The sequence below is a fragment of the Eleutherodactylus coqui genome, chromosome 8 (genome assembly GCF_035609145.1).
Source record: "Eleutherodactylus coqui strain aEleCoq1 chromosome 8, aEleCoq1.hap1, whole genome shotgun sequence".
NCBI classification, from domain to species: domain Eukaryota; kingdom Metazoa; phylum Chordata; class Amphibia; order Anura; family Eleutherodactylidae; genus Eleutherodactylus; species Eleutherodactylus coqui.
In genome coordinates this window covers 181,627,793-181,648,236 of record NC_089844.1, presented here as the reverse complement: position 1 = coordinate 181,648,236, position 20,444 = coordinate 181,627,793, and the positions used below count along the sequence as shown (strand labels likewise).

General features: G+C 44.5%; 1 protein-coding gene across 1 annotated transcript; it reads right to left on the bottom strand.

Annotated features, from left to right (window-relative positions):
- Nucleotides 1-19,111: 19,111 nt before the first annotated feature.
- LOC136578055 (olfactory receptor-like protein OLF3) lies at nucleotides 19,112-20,044 on the bottom strand. Its single transcript, XM_066577965.1, has one exon. The coding sequence runs from the start codon at nucleotides 20,042-20,044 to the stop codon at nucleotides 19,112-19,114; it is 933 nt and encodes a 310-aa protein (XP_066434062.1).
- Nucleotides 20,045-20,444: the final 400 nt, after the last annotated feature.

The following is a 20,444-nucleotide window of genomic DNA, read 5'->3' as shown; positions in this document are numbered from 1 at the left end:
CGTAGATCGAGCAGCATGTGCATCCCAGGCAGTGCAACAGTCTTTAAGGGCCTGGCCAGCTTTATGGCTCCCCACCAAGACTGTGTCACCGCTCTCCAGTCACGGCTGAGTCGGCGGGAGCACTGTAAAAGGATGGTGAGGGAGTACGTAGCGGATCGCACGACCATCCTTGGTGACGCCTCTGCCCCCTACAACTACTGGGTGTCGAAGCTGGACACGTGGCCTGAACTAGCGCTGTATGCCCTGGAGGTGCTTGCTTGTCCTGCGGCTAGCGTCTTGTCGGAGAGGGTGTTTAGTGCGGCTGGGGGAATCATCACAGATAAGCGTAGCCGCTTGTCAACCGACAGTGCCACAGGCTAACACTCATCAAGATGAACAAAGGCTGGATTTCGCCAGACTTCTGTTCTCCACCAGCGGACAGCAGCGATACGTAAGCAATACGTAGGCTGCACCCGCGGATGGAAGCTACGTTCTCTCTCACCATCCAAAACGGGGACATTTCTGCTTCATCAATCTGTGTCTAATATTCCTCCTCCTCCTCCTGCTCCTCCTCCTGAAACCTCACGTAATCACGCTGAACGGGCAATTTTTCTTAGGGCCACAAGGCTCACTCAAATAATTTTTCTGAACAATTTTTATAAGTTTCAATGCGCTTAAAAGCGTTGGAACTTTAACTTGAACCAATTTTTCGTTACACTGGGCTGCCTCCAGGCCTAGTTACCACTTAAGCCACATTAACCAAAGCGGTTAATGGGTTTCACCTGCCCTCTTGGCTGGCCATGGCCAATTTTTGGGATGTACATTAGTACTGTTGATACAGCAATTTTTGTGGGCCCTCGCCTACAGTGTAATCAAATTAATTTTTAGCCCACCTGCATTACAGCTGACGTTACCTCAGCTGTGTTGGGCAATGCAATGGGATATTTTTATGTACCGCCGGTGGGTTCCAGGGAGCCACCCATGCTGTAGGTGCACACGGAGTTTTTAATACATGTGTCCACTTCTAAAGAACCCCAGTCTGACTGGGGCATGCAGTGTGGGCCGAAGCCCACCTGTATTACGCACGACATTACTACCTCAGCTGTGTTGGGCAATGCAATGGGATATTTCTATGTACCGCCGGTGGCTTCCTGGCACCCACCCAGGCAGTGGGTCCACAGGGAATTATAAATGCATCTGTTTCCACTTATAAAGAAACCCAGTCTGACTGGGGCATGCAGTGTGGGCCGAAACCCACCTGCATTAACCCTTTCCAGTCCACTGTGTGACCTGTGAAGACATTAGGGTTTAAGGCTGTACAGCTCTGTTGTTGGTAGACGTCCGTCGGGGTTCTCTTACTGTATATTGCCAGCCTCTCTGCTGTCGGAGCCTATCCTACGTGTCAGCTCATGCAGTACTGGCTTTAGCCAGCATATAGCGCCGTTGTATAACGGCAGAAAAAGAGTAAGCCCCCTAGGAAAACCATATACAAATTGGATTGGAAAGGGTTAAGCACAACATTACTACCTCAGCTGTGTTGGGCAATGCAATGGGATATTTCTATGTACCGCCGGTGGCTTCCTGGCACCCACCCATGCTGTAGGTGCACACGGAGTTTTTACTACATCTGTACACTTATAAAGAACCCCAGTCAGACTGGGGCATGCAGTGTGGGCCGAAGCCCACCTGCATTAAGCACGACATTACTACTTCAGCTGTGTTGGGCAATGCAATGGGATATTTCTGTGTACCGCTGGTGGGTTCCAGGGAGCCACCCATGCTGTGGGTCGACAGGGACTTCACAATAGGGAGTTGTACCTGCCTGTGTCTATGAATTAAAAAGCCCGGTCTGACTGGGGCATGCAGACACCTTGACAGAATGAATAGTGTGTGGCACATAGGTTCCCCATTGCTATGCCCACGTGTGCAGCTCCTGATGGCGGTGGCACAGGATTCTATTTCTCATTGCTTCTGTACAGCATTGTGGGCTATCGCTCCGCCACTTTTAAAGAGGGTCGCTGCCTAGCCGTGCCAACCTCTGCAGTGTGTGCCTGCGGTCCCTCGTCATGGCAGACGCAATTCTAAATAGACATGAGCGTGGTGTGGCATGAGGGCAGCTGAAGGCTGCCCAGGGACACTTTGGTGTGCGCTGTGGGGGGGAGGGGGTGCGGTTGGGCAGCATGTAACCCAGGAGAAGTGTCAGTGGAGTGTCATGCAGGCAGTGATTGTGCTTTGTTGGAGGTAGTGTGGTGCTTAGCAAAGGTATGCCATGCTAATGAGGGCTTTTCAGAAGTAAAAGTTGTTGGGAGGGGGGGGGGCCACTCTTGCCGGTATTGTGGCTTAATAGTGGGACCTGTGAACTTGAGATGCAGCCCAACATGTAGCCCCTCGCCTGCCCTATCCGTTTCTGTGTCATTCCCATCACTTTCTTGAATTGCCCAGATTTTCACACATGAAAACCTTAGCGAGCATCGGCGAAATACAAAAATGCTCTGGTCGCCCATTGACTTCAATGGGGTTCGTTGTTCGAAACGAACCCTCGAGCATCGCGGGAAGTTCCTAACGAATAACGAACACCCGAACATTTTGGTGTTCGCTCATCTCTAGTATGCATATTTTAGCTATATGTATATATAACCTCACTGTATGTATTGTTTTAAATGAGGACGCTACCAAATGTTCCTCTTTTATTCCATCTAATTAGGCTATGCAGTTATACATCTAATCTAGCGACGTATAGGTTAATCCTGTGACGTCGACATGTTTGACGTCGCTTCATATTCCTATTAGTTTCTGGTAGCGTCGAGATGTGCATAACGTTCATGAGTAAAGTGAGGCCTGACAAGTGCCTTGCATAGTGGGAGAAATAATGTTCTCGTCCTTCGACCCTATACCTCTTTTAATGCACCCCAAGACTCTATTAGCTTTTGCAGCAGCTGATTGGCATTGGTTACTGCAGTTTAATCTACAATCCACTAGTACCCCAGGTCACTTTTCCCTAGCAGTACCCCATTTAGTGTGTATTGGTGACAACCGTTTCTCCTGCCCACCTTACATTTATCAACATTGAACTTCATTTGCCATTTTTCTTCCCAAACCCCCAGCTTATGTGTGTCCGTTTGCAGCCGCACATTGTCCTCCGTTGCATTAATTATATTGTATAATTTTGTGTCATCTGCAAATATTGATATTTTACTGTGCAGCCCTCTATCAGGTCGTTGATAAATATATTGAACAGAATGGGACCCAATACTGAACCCTGTGGCACCCCGCTAGCGACTGTGGCCCAATCAGTATTAACCATTTATTACCACCCTCTGCTTTTTATCTCTGTGCCAATTCTTTACCCATATACACGTGTTTTCACCCAGTCCGAGCTGTCACATTTTATATATTAGCCTTTTATGCAGCACAGTGTCAAATGCTTTGGAGAAGTCCAGATATACGAGATCAATAGACTTTCCCAGGTCCAGCTTAGAGCTTACTTCATCCTAGAAGCTGATCAGATTGATCTGACATGCTCGACGATTCATGAATCCATGCTGGTGAGGAGTTATTCCATGGTTCTTCTTGAGGTATTCTTTAATGGCGTCTCTCAGAAATCCCTCAAATATTTTTCCAGCTACTGAAGTGAGACTTACCGGCCTGTAGTTACCAGGCTCACTTTTGGACCCCATTTTGTAAATTGGAACCACCATGGCAATGCGCCAATCCAATGGTACAACCCGGTCTTGATAGTATCCACAAATTTTAGATATAGCGACCTAGCTATCACATCACTTAGTTCCCTTAGTACGATTTATTGATTTTAATCTTCTTTAACCTGTATTTCATGTGGCACTTCCTTTTCGTTTGTGAATATACTTGAAAAGAAACTATTTATTGGTATGCCTTCCCTCCATCATCTTCAATGATTTCTCCTGCACTATTTGTTAAAGGGCCAGTGCTCTCGGTGTAAATCCTTTTGCTGTTAATATAGTTGAAAAATAGTTTCGGGTTGTTTTTGCTCTCCTTGGCGATCAGTCTTTTAGCCTCCTCCTTAGCAATTTTGATCTTATCTTTGCATATTTTTTTTTTTTTTTTTTGCCTGTACGATTTTAGCGCTTCTTCGCTGCCTTCTTGCTTTAGTAGTTTGAACGCTTTTTTTTTTTCATTTATTGCCCCTCTTACTGTCTTGTCGAGCCACATGGGTTTCCTTTTACTTGAAGTTCATTTATTTTTAAAGGGAATTAACATCTCACATGAGGTAATTAGGATCATTTTGAACTTTTCCCATTTGTCCTCTGTACCGTTATTTTTGAGGACATTGTCCCAATTAATGTTACTGATAGTAGTTCTAAGCTGATCAAATTTTGCTTTACTAAAGTTGGATTTATTTGTCGCTTCCTGATAAGGCTTCTTATTGAATGACAGCTGGAAGCTGATTATATTGTGGTCACTGTTCCCCAAGTGCCCCTCAACCTGTGCCCCGGTTATTCGGTCCGGTTTGTTAGTTAGTACTAAGTCCAGAATGGCCCTCCCTCTCGTTGGTTTCTGCACAAGTTGGGTAAGGTAGTTATCTTTAATTGTTCTCAAGAACTTATCACCCCTATGAGATTTGCAGGTTTCATTTTCCCACGCTATGTCCGGATAATTAAAGTCTCCCATGACAATTACTTCATTGCGGATTGACACCTCTTCTATCTGCCTTAAAGGGGTTGTCCCGCGGCAGCAAGTGGGTCTATACACTTCTGTATGGCCATATTAATGCACTTTGTAATGTACATTGTGCATTAATTATGAGCCATACAGAAGTTATAAGAAGTTTTTCACTTACCTGCTCCGTTGCTAGCGTCCTCGTTTCCATGGAGCCGACTAATTTTCGCCGTCTAATGGCCAAATTAGCCGCGCTTGCGCAGTCCGGGTCTTCTCCTTTTATGAATGGGATCGCTCGTGCAGGATGCCGGCTCCGTGTAGCTCCGCCCCGTCACGTGCCGATTCCAGCCAATCAGGAGGCTGGAATCGGCAATGGACCGCACAGAAGCCCTGCGGTCCACCGAGGGTGAAGATCCCGGGGGCCATCTTCAGCAGGTAAGTAAGAAGTCACCGGAGCGCGGGGATTCAGGTAAGCACTCTCCGGTGTTCTTTTTTAACCCCTGCATCGGGGTTGTCTCGCGCCGAACGGGGAGGGGGGGGGGGGGGTTAAAAAAAAAACAAAGCCGTTTCGGCGCGGGACAACCCCTTTAATAATAAGATTTCAGTTTCTTCTGTTGCTTTGGTGGTCTATAGAAAACCCCTATCAGGATTTTGTTATTTTTTTTCTCCCTATATTTCTACCCATAGAGATTCCACGTGTTCCTCTCCTGCCCTTATATGCTCCAGTAGTCTCGGCATTAAATACGATTTAACGTACAGACACACCCCACCCCCTTTTTGGTTTCCATGGTCTCTTCTGAAGATATTGTAAACCTGTAAATTCACCTCCCAATTGCACTTATCAAGCCATGATTCTGTTATTCCAACTACCGTGTTTCCCTGAAAATAAGACAGTGTCTTATATTAATTTGTGTTCAAAAAGGTTTAACTTTTTTACATGTATAGCTGCCTGCACACTATTTAAATTGACTTTTTTAATTAACTGTTAGCAGGGCTTAATTTTGGAGTAGGGCTTATATTTCAAGCATCCTCAAAAAGCCTGAAAAATCATTTTGCATACTCAAAAATTCTGGAAAATCATTCTATGTCTTATTTTCAGGGAAACAGGGTATATTATAGTTTTCATCAGTCATTCTCGCTTCAAGCTCACCCACTTTATCGATCAGACTTCTTGCATTCGTGGTCATATAATTTATACAGTCTATTTTGTTCTTTATACTCATTTTGTTACTAATGATACTGTTGGCTAATCTGTCAGTTCTAACTGTACTAACCCCACCCCCTGCTCGACCCCCATTCCCATTGCTAAGACCCAGGTCGCTAGCTACACTGACTACCCCCTTATTTCTTTGCCCTCCCCCAGTCCCCAGTTTAAACACTCCTCCTGCCTTCTAGCCATCTTCTCTCCCAGCACAGCTTCACCCCCCCATTAAGATGCAGCCCATCCCTAAGGTAGAGCCTGTAGCTGACAGCAAAGTCAGCCCAGCCCTCCAGGAACCCAAACCCCTGCTTCTTACACCAACTCCCGAGCCACTTGTTTACCTCCTCAAGATCCTGCTGCCTTTCTTTTATGGCTTTTAGTGTAGGTAGTATTTCTAAGTAAACTAGCTTCGAGGTCCTGGTCCTGAGCTTGGACCCTAAGTCCCGAAAATCATTTTTGAGGGCCCTCAATTGACCTCTAATTTGTTCATTGGTGCCAATGTGCCCCATGACCGCTAGATCCTCACCAGCCCCTCCCAGTAATCTGTCATGTGTTGAACTCGAGCCCAAGGAAGACAACACACCGTTCAATGATCCCGGTCTTTATGGCAGATTGTCCTGTCTGATCCCCTGCGCTTTTCTCAAGTATAATGCTGTAGACAGAATCACTGAATGAATAGAAAAAACGTTATAGGTTACCTGAAAGTTGTAGGGTAAGATGATCAGGGACCCACAGGATACCAGGCGCAGGGGGAACATCATTACTGGCATCCCAGCAGTGTGTAATAGGGCCAAGATGGCTGTCAATTGATACGCAGCATGCGCACCAGGCTCTGCACATCTGCAGGGCCAAAGGACACAGCCCACATCAGATAAAACTACTACTTGCAGTGTTTTTTCGCCTTGAATTATTACCCTTTCATTAGCCAATCTCTGGATCTCCTCGTGCTGCTACCCTAATCCTTAGAATGTCTATGGATCAGGACTGACTTTGATTATTCCAAGTAAGCCAGGATCACCGGTGCCTAGCGGGTGAATCCTTCATCTCAGGATTCCTGCTGGGTGCCAGGTGAGTTACTGCCTCCTAAATAGGAGTTAATCTTTTTTGTTTTGACGAGTCCCTATTATATGGTGTCTGGACTCGCAGACTGTTTCTGGGATAAAGTGACAGGACCATGGATCGTCTGCAGAAAGAGTGGTCTACCCTCCCTTGTAGAACTCACAACTCAATCTTTAAAATCCATAAAGACTTGGGGAACATCCGCTTACCTACACTGCCGTCGACATCTGAAGGAGTCTGGTCCTGGAAAAACACTCCTGATGACCACACTCCAAATGAAGTGTCTCTCAAGCATGAACTTAAGAACTGTGTCAATACCTTATGGAGACACTATAGATTGGATGTTCCTGTGTATCTATAAGGATAACCACATTGCTCCAAGGGGTTTGAGAGTCCATATACAATCAGCTTTCTCCAACGATAGTACATTTACAGGGAAATGGAGAGTGATATTAGATTTTTTAGACCCTATTCTAGATAAAATTATAGAAAATAGAAAAAATCTTTGCTCGACTTGCACTTGATCAGGCAATACTTTTGTCAAATCAATGCAAAAAAAGAAGAAATAGATTTCACTCTTAAAAGTGCCAATGCAATTAAGATCCAAATCTTTACATGGAAAATTAATACATTTAAGAGAGATTTGGCTGACTATGATTCTAATAAATTTATTTCTGTGGGAATATAAGACGGTCACCACCAAGGCTAAACCCCTCACGCTAAACCCCTCACTCCCACCACTCTAAGCAGGAAAACACCTACTTGGTCTGGTCACACCAGGATCTTTATTAATAAATCTATATTGGGCTCAGTATCTACCCCATCCCCACGGTCAACAGAAAATCAGCATGGGAAATACACTTAGAGTGCTACCCCTGTAAAAGAATTTAAGTATATAAATAAGAAATCTACTGTTTATAGGTCCACCTGTAAATAAGGCACTAAATCTCCTAAACCTTCACCATTACAAATTTCTTATCTAGCTAAATCACCCATGGTACCTACTGAAGTACTAATTGATTTAAGCATACCTACACTACCTCCTCTATCCTCCCTACCATCTGGAATTATTGTTCCGTTGATTCCTGAAGGTGAAGATACTACACCTTCTACTCTAGTGCCTGTCACTCATTTTTGGAAGCTGTCCTCTTGTTTTGTATCCACCATCTTTTTTAGGGTTCAATCCTTTAGACCATTCATTCCCAAACCTATCCTTGAGCCCCTCTTGATCCTTCACTCTCTCCCCTCTTTATCATTCCTTCAACATCCACTCTTCGACCACTCAAATGTTCAACGACTCTTCAGAAAAAATAACAGTCAGTTACTAGTTGCTTGGTCAAAGATCAGTCATTTTTTAGTACCACTCCATTAAAAAAAAGAGGGGCAAGAGAGGGCGCAACACAACTCCAAAAAAGTCAAAAGCAACCTTCGCAATTAAGAATTAACCTTTACCGAGGCAAAATAATATGGCATCTTTAATATTTCTTAGCACATGCTGCTGAGAAAAGAAGTGGAACTTCTAGCCAAAAGCCTGTCATTTTTCCACTCAAGTGAATCCAATGTGTTTATACTTTTTGTTGACCTGAAGGCTTTCATGAGAAAGTTGACCCTCCGTAGACATATCTTTATACAACAGATGTGTCTTTACCATACTACCAAAAACATCAATAATCTTCAAATCAGTTTTCACTTAGATGACCTGGTCCTTACTGACCTAAAGCCAAAAAGTAACTACTACCCAATAGAGAGTAAGGGTAACTAGGTTACCACATTCTACTAGAATGTTCTCCATAATATAACACAACTATATAATAATGATAACGCAATTACTTATTCTTATTTGACACACGATCAGCAGATTATTTTTAAAAATATTTAAAAAAACTTGAAGTTGGTCATTAGAAAGGCCGGCAAAGGGGGCAGAATAGTACTTATAGGCAAAAGCCAATATATTGATGAAGCTTTATGAATTTTAGGAGACTCCTGTTATTACGTTAAATTAGACAAAGACCCGACTACAGTAGTCGCTTCTAAACTCTATGATCTTGTAGATCACGTATTGCCTTCTAACTGTCTTAAAAGGAAAGGGACTACATATGTATATCTAACCATGAAGTTCCATATTTTACTATCTCCCCAAAACACACAAAAACATTTTAAACCCCCCAGGGCGGCCTATAGTTTCAGGGCTGGACCCAATAACGAGCCTCTTGTCTGAGTATGTAATTCTACAAAATTATGTAGTGGGCCTACCCTTTTATTTACTCACTTTACTAGAAGAAATAGAATGAAGTGACACCTTCTCATGGTGTACATTAGATTTTCCTTCATTATATTCTAATATTCTGCATAAATTGAGGATTGAGGCTATAGAATATTTTTAGTGAATGATTTTTTAATGGCGTCCAAACAAAAGACCTTTATTCTAGAGGCAATTGATATCTTAAATAATAATTTTAATTTTGAAGGTTAATTTTATTTACAGGTCCAGGGTACAAAATTTGCCCCATGCTATGTTAATTAATATATGGGGACAATTGAAAAGATAAGATGTGTAGACCCTCATATCAAGTTTTATAAACGTTATATAGATGACATTTTATTAATATGGGATGGTGACAGTAGATACCTGGGACATTTTATTGTTGAGTTAAACAATAACCAACAGAACTTACAATTTACTTGTAATAGCAACCCTTCACATATTACATTTATAGATTTAGAATTATATTTAAATGATGGAGAGATCCAGACACTTCAAAACAGTTGATTCAAACATCTATTGCACTTCCTCAGCTGCCACTCAAAAAACTGGAAGGTGAACATACTATGTGGCCAATTTAGGAGGATCAGACATAACTGCTCCCTTGTAGACATTTTTAGAGAACATGCGACCATCGTAAACAACAGATTTAAGGAAAAAAGATACATAAGGAAAAAACATAAATAGATTCTGCATATTGTAGAGCATTGGAAAAGGGCTGCTGCATTAAACGATGAAAGAAGGTTGAAGTTGAAAATAAATCAGAATAAAAGACACTCTTTATAACCAAATATAGTATGCAACACATTCAGATAAAAGGGGCTTTAAATAGGCACCTGGAAATTTTAAGAGGTGAACCTTTTTACGGGATGGACTCCTAGAACAAGTTAACTTAGTTTTCTGTCATCCAAGGTCTATAAAAATATTTTTACCTCTTCAAGCCTTTATAAGTAGCCACAAAATTCTTGAGTCAAAAAGGTACAAATGCTGCCCACAACGAAAACATGAGACAACTTAGATAATCATAGACCAATAAGAAAGTTGGGAAATACTTTGACAATGTCAAGTATTGGATGGCAGCATTCCTTCAAATCATAGTGACTTTAAGTTTTATCAATGATTGGGAATAGAAAACCAAGCCAGAAAAGCATGCACAGACAGACTGTTTTGAGGTGATTGCCACTCATCAGTGTGCTTTGTCAGGAACCCCATTTGCATGCAATGCCAGCTTGCCTGAGAGCCATTGTTATGGGTAAAAGTGTTTTCCTAGCTTGCATTGCAGTCTAGGATAGGTCTGTAAATAGCTTGATATCCGAGAAGGCGGCTGGGAGCTGGTTCATCTTTCGTGTTACTGATAATAGTGCCTCCTTAAAATGAAAAAAGTGAATACGGTCGATAGGGTCCAGAGGAGTTGTTTCAGGTGCAAATCTGGCTTTAGGGAGTCTATGGATTCTGTCGATACCCAGATCACGTGGAGGAGTATCAGGAAGAACCTTCAGAATAAGATGTTTAGCAAAGTCTTCTAGATTTACCGTGGTAATAGACTCAGGGATAGCACAAAATTTGATATTGTTCCATCTGCTGCACTATTCAATATCTGCAATTTTTGCTTTTAATTGTTGGACCCCATCTTCCAGAGAGAAATTTGTGTCAATTAGGTCATTGTGGGATTTGGTGAGTTCTGACATTTTATTCTCTGTGTGGTCAACTCTTTCACCCAATTCATGAACAGATTACTGAACATGGAAGTCTCTTTTCCCTGGTGATAATGGCAAAGTGTAACGTGTATTGCTAAGAATAAGTAACTTGGGGTCTTTGCCATGAGGAGCTAACTTGGTACCCTCTTCAGAACCAGCTATAAGAAGTTTGCAGTTAAGTGTTTGTTATTAAGGGCTCCCGCTGCCCCCTTCTTTTCCTCTGGGACTCCATACAAATGTGGTGACAGAGGAACCCCCACAGAAGTGCCATACGACATCTGCCCTGCTTCCCCCACACTACCAGAGCCAGCGGATACAGCCGCAGCTACAGCTGCACAAACTGTAGGAGATGCTGGCAATGAGTGCTACTGTCCGGTGACTCTGCGCTGCTTCCCCTCTCCACCCTTTCTTCAAGGTGCTGCGGTGGCAAACAGATTTCCTCAGAAGTGCTGTCCGATGTCCCCACTGCATCTACAGCGCCGGCCAGAGCATCAGGGAGAGCCATGATTGCCACTGAGCAGAGAGAGCGTAAAGCCGCTGCTGGCTGGTCTCTAGCGGGGATTCCCTCCCAGCTTCTCCTTACAGACCCTCTCTTTGGCTGAGTTGACAGGGAAGCCCCTCTGTTTTGTTTGACTCGCTCATCTTGTAGAAGCTCTTGGTGGCTGTGTCAGGTTGAGATCGCAGGGATCCGCCACTGCTGTTAGCTATTCTCACGGCTCTGCTCCCCCACACATCTGATTCATTGTGCATAATTGGATGCAGCAGTAACACATTTTCTACTGTTCTCTGAAGCTGATAGCCCCTCCCTTCAGTACTCACCTTATCTCTAGAGAAGAAAGAAACTGTTAACCCTCTCTAACTCTAAACTTCTCCCCCCTTTACAAACTGCAATTCCACACTACACAAACAGCAAGAACATTTATTTATTAGCAGCTGATGGTGAACAAAGCATGGGTAAGAAAGGACTTTTTGTGGTTTGAAATGTTGGTCCCATGTCGGTCACCTGATGCTGGTGACAATATATGCCTGATTTCCAGCAAAAACGCAATAAAAAGTGATCAAAAAGTTGTATGTAACCCAAATTGGTACTAACAAACTACAGGACATCCCGCAAAAAGTGAGCCCTCACAGAACTAAGCGGACGGAAAAATAAAAAAGTTATTGCGCGCAGAAGATGGAGGCAGAAAATAATTTTTAAAAATTAAATGTCTTTGAAAAAAAAGAGTAGTCCGATTAAAAAAAAAACATATACAAGTTTGGTATTGTTGTAATCGTACTGACCCATCAAATAAAGATATAATGGGATTTCTGTTGCAGTTTGTGTGCTGTAGAAAAAGACGCACTGAAAGAACGTCGTTTTTTTTTTTCATTTTACTCCACTTGAAATTTTTAAAAAGTTTTTCAGTACGTTATAAGGTACAGTAAATGACAGCATTTAAAAATATAACTCATCCAGCAAAAAACAAGTCCTCATACGGCGAGGTTGATGCATAAATAAAGGAATTATGATTTTTTTTGAAGGGGGGAGGAAAAAAACAAAAATAGAAAAAAAGTGGGAGGTCGCGTCATTAAGGGGTTAACATTGCTTGACAGTCTTGTACTACATCTTTACCTGTACTCCTCTTAACCAGCTGCTTGGCAGTTTTCCAGGCACTGCCATTGCCGCAATTTCCTTGTTCCCCCATTATAATTCACCTTAGGCTTATATTGCGATCTTTGACAGAGGTTCAAAGTCCTGTCTGGTCACAATTGAAAAAGCCTTCTCAACACTACATTCTTGGCAGTATTCCAGTAAGAAAGGGGAGAACAAGCAGCACTTACTCTAAATCCACAAGGGCTGTACTGAACGAATGCAAAGCCGAAGTAATAGGACCTGGACCTTGGTTCCACATAGGAAACAACAGCAAAAGATGAGGCCCACGGCAGCATAAATAGATGCAGTTTAAAACTTGTAGCTTGTATTCCTCTATTCAGACAGTTGCTACGTTTTGACCTGTGAACAGGTCTTTGTCGACCTATTCACAGGTCAAAACATAGCAACTGTCTGTATGCTTCCATTTTTGTATTACGCAGCTAGGCCTGTTTGCAGCCTTTCAGTAATAGTTTTTTCAGGCGGCAGTGCCGTACAATACCGCTCTCAGGGCGCCCACCCACTGGCGTTTTTTTTCCCCTGTGAAATCCGCAGCATTTGTTTTCTCCTGGGGTCTATGGAACTTGTAATGTTAAAATCGCGATCGCAATTGCGATTTTAACATTACAAGTCCCATAGACCCCTGCAGAAAAAAAATGCTGCGAATTTCGCAGGGGAAAAAAAACGCCAGTGGGTGGGCGCCCTCACCGTGAAAGTACACTCAAATAATTCCTAGCCTGCTGCGAACGACCTCATTTATACCGTTCTGTGTCTGCAGTGCATTAGACAGAGGTCTCCACGCTAAACAGTACTGCAAAGTATTTCAGCTTTGCTGCTGTGCAAAACGTCTCACAATACCCTTTCCTTGGTGGGGTTAAGATAGCTGCAGTTACTTTAGAGTATTCTCCCACTCCACGCAGCCTGTATTATCTACAAGTTTCTGCGAGCAGTAAATTACCCCTAGGTATCAGCGCAAGGCAGCGGGTTACTTTTTTTAAGTCACAGCATAGAGCTTCCGTTATCTACAAGTCTCTGTGTGCGGTGAATTAAGCCACAGTTGTCAGTGCTGTACAGTGGGGTAATTTATTTGGGCCCTTATCTATTCTCATGATGAGGAGTAGGGGTAAGGGTTGAGGACATGGACGTGGACGCAGACTAGGACGCAGACGTCCAAGCGAGGGTGTGGGCACAGGCAGTGTTCCTGGTCCAGGTGAATCACAGCCGGCTGCTGCGGGATTAGGAGAGAGGCAAGTTTCTGGGGTCCCCAGCTTCATATCACAATTTATGGGTCTGCGTGGTAGACCTTTATTACAAACAGAGCAGTGTGAGCAGGTCCTGTCGTGGATGGCAGAAAATGCATCCAGCAATGTATCGACCACCCAGTCTTCTACGCAGTCCACTACTCCTGGACTAGGGACTGCAACTCTGAATTCTCTGGCTGCTGCTCCTCCTTTCCTCCCAGCCTCCTCACTCCATGAAAATGACATATTCTGATGAGCAGGCAGACTCTCAGGAACTGTTCTCGGGTCCCTGCCATGAGTGGGAATAAATGGTTCCTCTCCCACCTGAGGAATTTGTCGTCACCGATGCCCAACCTTTGGAAAGTTCCCGGGGTCCGGGTGATGATGCTGGGGACTTCCGGCAACTGTCTCAAGAGCTTTTGTGCATGAGGAGGAGGATGATGATGAGAGACGCAGTTGTCTGTCAGTGAGGTAGTAGTAAGGGCAACAAGTCAGAGGGAGGAGCGCACGGAGAATTCGGAGGAAGAGTAGTTGGCGATGAGGTGACTGACCCCACCTGGTTTGCTAAGCCTACTGAGGACAGGGCTTCAGAGAGGGAGGCAAATACGCCGCCACGCACCCGCACGCACAAGCTTTAAATGTGCACATTGCCAAATTAATCAGCCTGGAGATGCTGCCGTACAGGCTTGTGGAAAAAAGGCTTTCAAAAACACGATGGCTGTGGCGGCCCTGCGCTACTCGGTCCCCAGTCGCCACTATTTTTCCCAGTGTGCCGTCCCAGCCCACACCAGGACGTCTCCCGCAACATCAATCGTGCCCTCACCAACGCGGTTACTGGGAAGGTCCACTTAACAATGGACACGTGGACAAGCACAGGCGGGCAGGGCCACTATATCTCCCTGACAGCACATTGTGTGAATTTGGTGGAGACTGGGACTGAGTCAGAGCCTGGGACCGCTCACATCCTACCCAACCCAGAACAGCAGGTCCTAACTTGGTGCTGGTATCTGCTGTGTTTTATGCCACCTCCTCCACACCCTCCCCCTCCTCCTTCTCCGCCACCTCTACCTCTAAATTAAAAAAGTGTGAGCACATCGCCAGCAGTCGGTATCACGCGGCAGCACAGCAGTGGGCAAGCGTCAGCAGACCGTGCTGAAACTACTCAGCTTAGGTGACAAGAGGTACACGGCCCCTGAACTGTTGCATGGTCTGACAGAGCAGACCGACCTTTGGCTTTCGCCGCTGGGCCTCCAACCTGGCATGGTCGTGTGTGACAACGGCCGTAACCTAGTGGCGGCTCTGCAGCTCGGCAGCCTCCCACACGTGCCATGTCTGGCCCACGTCTTCAATCTAGTGCTTCAGCGGTTTCTTAAAAACTACCCCCACTTGTCTTACCTGCTCGGTAAGGTGCACCGCGTCTGCGCACATTTCCGCAAGTCCAGCGCGGATGCTGTCACCCTGAGGACCCTGCAACATCGGTTTCAGCTGCCAGATCACCGACTGCTGTGTGACGTGCCCATACGCTGGAATTCTACGCTGCACATGTTGGCCAGGCTGTACGAGCAGCGTAGAGCAATAGTGGAATACCAACTCCAAAATGGGCGATGTAGTGGTAGTCAACCTCCCCAATTCTTTACTGAAGAGTGGGCATGAATGGCAGATCTGCCAGGTCCTCGGAAACTTTAAGGAGTCTACCCAGATGGTGAGCGGTGATGCGGCAATCATTAGCGTTACCATCCCGCTGCTTTGCCTGCTGAGAAGTTTGCTGCAAAGCATAAAGGCAGACGCTTTGCAGTTGGAACAGGAGATGGGGGATGACAGTATGTTGCTTGATAGCCAGACCACCCTCATGTCTATATCTCAGCGCATTTTGGAGGAGGAGGAGGAGGGCGAAGAGAAGCTGGGCACACTGCAGAGGGTACCCATGCTGCTTGCCTCTCATCTGTTCAGTGTGTATGGGCTGAAGAGGAGGAGGAGGAGAAGAAGGATCCTGAAAGTCATCTTCCTAGTGAGGACAGTGATGTGTTGCGTACTGGTACCCTGGCACACATGACTGACTTCATGTTAGGCAAACTTTCTCGTGACGCTCGCGTTAGACGCATTCTGGCCAACACAGATTACTGGGTATACATCCTTCTCGGCCCACAGTATAAGGAGAACCTTTCCACTCTCATTCCCGAAGAGGAAAGGGGTACGAGAGTGATGCAAAACCACAGGGCCCTGGTGGAAAAAGTAATGCTAAATTTCCCATCTGACAGCGCTAGTGGCAGAAAACGCCGTTCCAAGGGCCAAGTAGCAGGAAAGGCGCGGGGATAAGGCAGCATGTCCAGCGCAGGCAGGGGAACACTCTCCAAGGCCTTTGCCAGCTTTATGGCTCCCCAGCAAGACTGTGTCACCACTCCCCAGTCAAGGCTGAGTGGTTGGGAGCACTGTAAAAAGATGGTGATGGAGTTCATAGCCGATCGTACGACCGTCCTCCTTGATGCCTCTGCTCCTGCTTGGGGTCAGGGGATCAGCACTGGGCAACATGTATTTTCTTTCTAGTTACCACCGTTATCTGAGGCTCTGGTTTGGGCCAAACAAAAGGAGCATTACTGCTTTAATGAAGCTGTACTAGCATCGGAGTCTGCTTTATGCCCATGACTGCTGAGGGTGTGGGCAGAGGCCTATGTCCTGGGGTAAATGCAATTGCGCCAGGTTGGGCCTGTGCAACTTCTTCCTGGTAATTCAGTCTTTGGAGCGGTGTAAGCAACCGTAACTGATTTGATGAGACGTTCACAGCTGTACTAGCATCGGAGTTCACATTATGCCCATGATTGCTGAGGGTGTCTGCAGAGGCCGTGGTCCTCGGTGGAGTCAAACTCTGCCATGCTTGGGCACTGTAATTGCTTCATGTTTAATACTTTCCTTGGGTTCCTTTGCCTCGCCTATGCTGTGAGTGCACAAAGACTTCCCATAGTGGTATGTCTGACACAAATATACTAACTGACTAGGGTAGAAATGTGGGCCGAGGTTCTTGGCGGGGTGAAAATCTGCCATGTTTGGGCGTTCTGATTTCTTTGTGTTATACAATCTTTAAGTTTCTTGGGCTCGCCTATGCTGTTGGTGCACAAAGACTTCCCATTGCGTTGTTTTACCTGTCTGGCACACACACTAACTGACTAGGGTAGAAATGTGGGCCGAGGTCCTTGGTGGGGTGAAACTCTGCCATGTTTGGGCGCTCTGATTTCTTCTTGTGTAATACCATCTTTGTGCATCAACAGCATAGGCAAGCCCAAGGAACTGAAAGACTTTTCATTGCGGTCTTGAGCTATCTAACACCTACACAGTATGAATTGCGTGGGGACACCTGGATTTCCCATTGCTATGCAACTTGCAGCACCTTGGGTCACACAAGATGGAGGCTGGGACGGAGCCTGACCCTGGACCCGCTCACTTGCTTCCCACACAGAGTATTGCTGCATTGTGGAGATGTGTAGAAGTGCTGGCACCTGAGTCCCCTTTATGCCCACGTTTGCGGCTCCTGACAATTTTTCGACAGAGGTGGCTATCGCCCACACTTTCAAAGAGGGTCGCTGCCTGGCCCTGCCAACCCTCTGCAGTTTGTGTCTCCGGTTCCTCCTCATCCAGTACGCGAGGGTGGTGTGGCTGTGAAGCGAACGTGTGGCATGAGGGCAGCTGAACGCTGCACAGGGACACTTTTGTGTGCGCTGTGGACGCAGGATCGTACGGGGGTGTTGGACAGCAATGCCAGCATGTAACCCAGGAGAAGAGGCAGCGGTGTCACCCGCAGGCAGTTATTGTCCTTGGTTGCAGCTAGTGTGGTGCTTAGCTAAGGTGTGCCTTGCTAATGAGGGTTTGTCTCAAGTAAAAATTGTTAGGGGTGTGACGCCAGACTCTTGCCCCCATTTTGGCTTAGTAGTGGGACCTGGGAGCCTCAGATGCAGCCATGCATACTGCTCCTGCCCTTCACTATCTGGTTCTGTGGTGTTTCCATGATTTTCTGAGGTTTTCCAGAGTTTCACAAGTCATGACCTATGCAGAGCATCAGTCCCATACAAAAATGCTCGAGTCGCCCATGGACTTCAATGGGGTTCGTTACTCGAAACGAGCTCTCGAGCATTGCGAAGAGTTCGACTCGAGCAACGTGCACCCGAGCATATTGGTGCTCGCTCATCTCTAGTGATAAGTAAATATTAGGAATAAAACTTGTAACCAGTGATGGGAAGAGAAATAAAAGAGAGAAGGTTAGAAAGACTCAAACAGAAATACAAGCATTCCACAGACCAGTAACTAACCAGAACTCGTTTACCAAATTCTGGGAGATGGTTTACAGAGTCAGAGACTTGTCATAGTATAGAGGTACAACGTAAAAGTGTCATGAATGACTGCGCACATATGTTGAGAGGAAGATGCAATTCCACATCCAAAAAAGTCAGTCATTATCACTATTGATCATCTCTCATTGATAATTATACCTCTTTGTTAAATATTGGAAAGAGGTTAAAAAAAAGGAAAAGATACCAGAAGATATGACATAGAGAGGCTAAGTATTTTAGTAACACTGGCTATACCTATTTGATGCCCATCGATGGAAGTTGTACCGGTACATGTTACAAATTGGTTGCGATATTAATTAAAATAAAGTATTATTATTATTATTATTATTAAGACAAGCACGAGATCACAGCTTGGTAGTTTGTCTTCATAATGCATGTGGAACCACCCAAGAACTGATGTTACATATCTGCGTAAAATGTGTGCAGAGCCCAGCAGCATTGCACTTTGTAACTGACAGATAAATTTGTTGATATTGAGTTGTTTCAGATGCCGGTCAAGGTCTTTGGGCACCCAGTGTGTCGATTACCCCTGGATGACCACTGCCAGCTGGTGCCAGAGGTGCTGTATTTCAACCTTCAAGTCTTCATAATTGGTTATTTTTTGTTGTTTTTCATTGATTCTTTCATCACTGGGTATAGCAATGTCAACAAACCACACCCTTTTCTTTTCAATGATGGACAAATCAGAAGTGTTATGGGCCAATACTTTGTCTGTTTATATATGGAAATTCTACAGTATTTTTACTGCTTCATTTTGAACCACTTTTCCATGATTATGGTCCTATCCATTCTTAGTTGTTCACAGATGGTAGTTTTTCAGAGGTTCCACTGATTTATATTTCCATGCAATTGTGTCTTTGTTTGTACTCAGTCTGTGCAATTTTTTTTAGACCAGATGAATATGTGGTCAGTTGCTTCATTAGGTCCTTTTATAGAGTCAGCATTTTGCATCTAGTAAAGATTTTTTCAACCTGGCTTTTAGTCCTGAACACCTATGCTTGTAAAGCTAATACTAGTGTTTCTGTTTCTTTTTTTAAACTTCCTTATTTTCAGACACAATAGTATCCTAAAACTCTAATTTTGTAATCAATTTTACAAATGCAGCTTTCACATCATTGTTTCTCAGTGTATAAATCATGGGATTTAACATCGGTGTGACAATTCCATAAAATACAGCAATCACTTTATCAGTGCCAGTAAGAGAACTCGATCTAGGTTTCATGTAGGCAGCCATTGCTGATCCATAAAAGATTGCCACAACCATCATATGAGAGCTGCATGTAGAAAATGCTTTCTTCCGCCCAGATGATGATGCAATCTTTAAGATATTTTGAATGATATAAATATAAGATATTACAATAAAGGTTACAGGAGTCAGAAGAATAATTATGCCAACGATAAAAATAACTAATTCCACAAGTATAATGTTCTCACACCCCAGTGACAATACTTCTGTCACTTCACATGCAAAGTGATTTATTACATTGTGTCCACACGTGTCAATATTAAATGTGAGAGCTACATGTGAAATAGACAGAAGGAATCCAAATATCCATGTACTGACTGCCAGTCTAATACACACCTTCTTACTCATAATGGTGGTGTAATGCAGTGGATAACATATAGCCACATAACGATCATAGGCCATAACAGCAAGCAGAACACATTCACTTTCACCTAAAGACAGGGAAATATACATTTGTGCTACACATTCACCATAAGGGATAACTTTATTTACTGACAATAAATCCTTCAACATTCTCGGTAGAGTGGAAGTAGAATAACAAAGATCCAGAAAAGACAGATTTGAAAGGAAGAAATACATAGGAATGTGAAGGTTGGCATCTGTCAGGACTAGAATAATGATGAGAAAGTTTCCAATCAAAATAACTGTATACACTAATGTAAAGACAATGAAAAGTGCAACTTGTGTCTTTGGGTCACTGGAAAGTCCAAGAAAAACAAATTCTCTGAGTATTGTCTGATTTTTCAAATGCATTCTGAAAAAAAGAATTTGGTAACCTATTAAGATAATGTTGATTTGATGGGAAATAATATTTATGTACATTCAGATAATATATTTTTTATTCAAGCAGTAACTAGAGATGAGCGAACGTACTCGGTAAGGGCGATTTCGCAATCGAGCACTGCGATTTTCGAGTACTTCACTACTCGGGTGAAAAGTACTCGGGTGAGCGGGGGGTTGCAGCGGGGAGTGGGGGGGAGAGGGAGAAAGAGAGGGCTCCCCCCTGTTCCCCGCTGCTACCCCCCACTCCCCTCTGCAGCCCCACAGCGCACCCGAGTACTTTTCACCCGAGTAGTGAAGTACTCGAAAATCGCGATGCTCGATTGCGAAATCGCCCTTAACGAGTACGTTCGCTCATCTCTAGCCATAACTC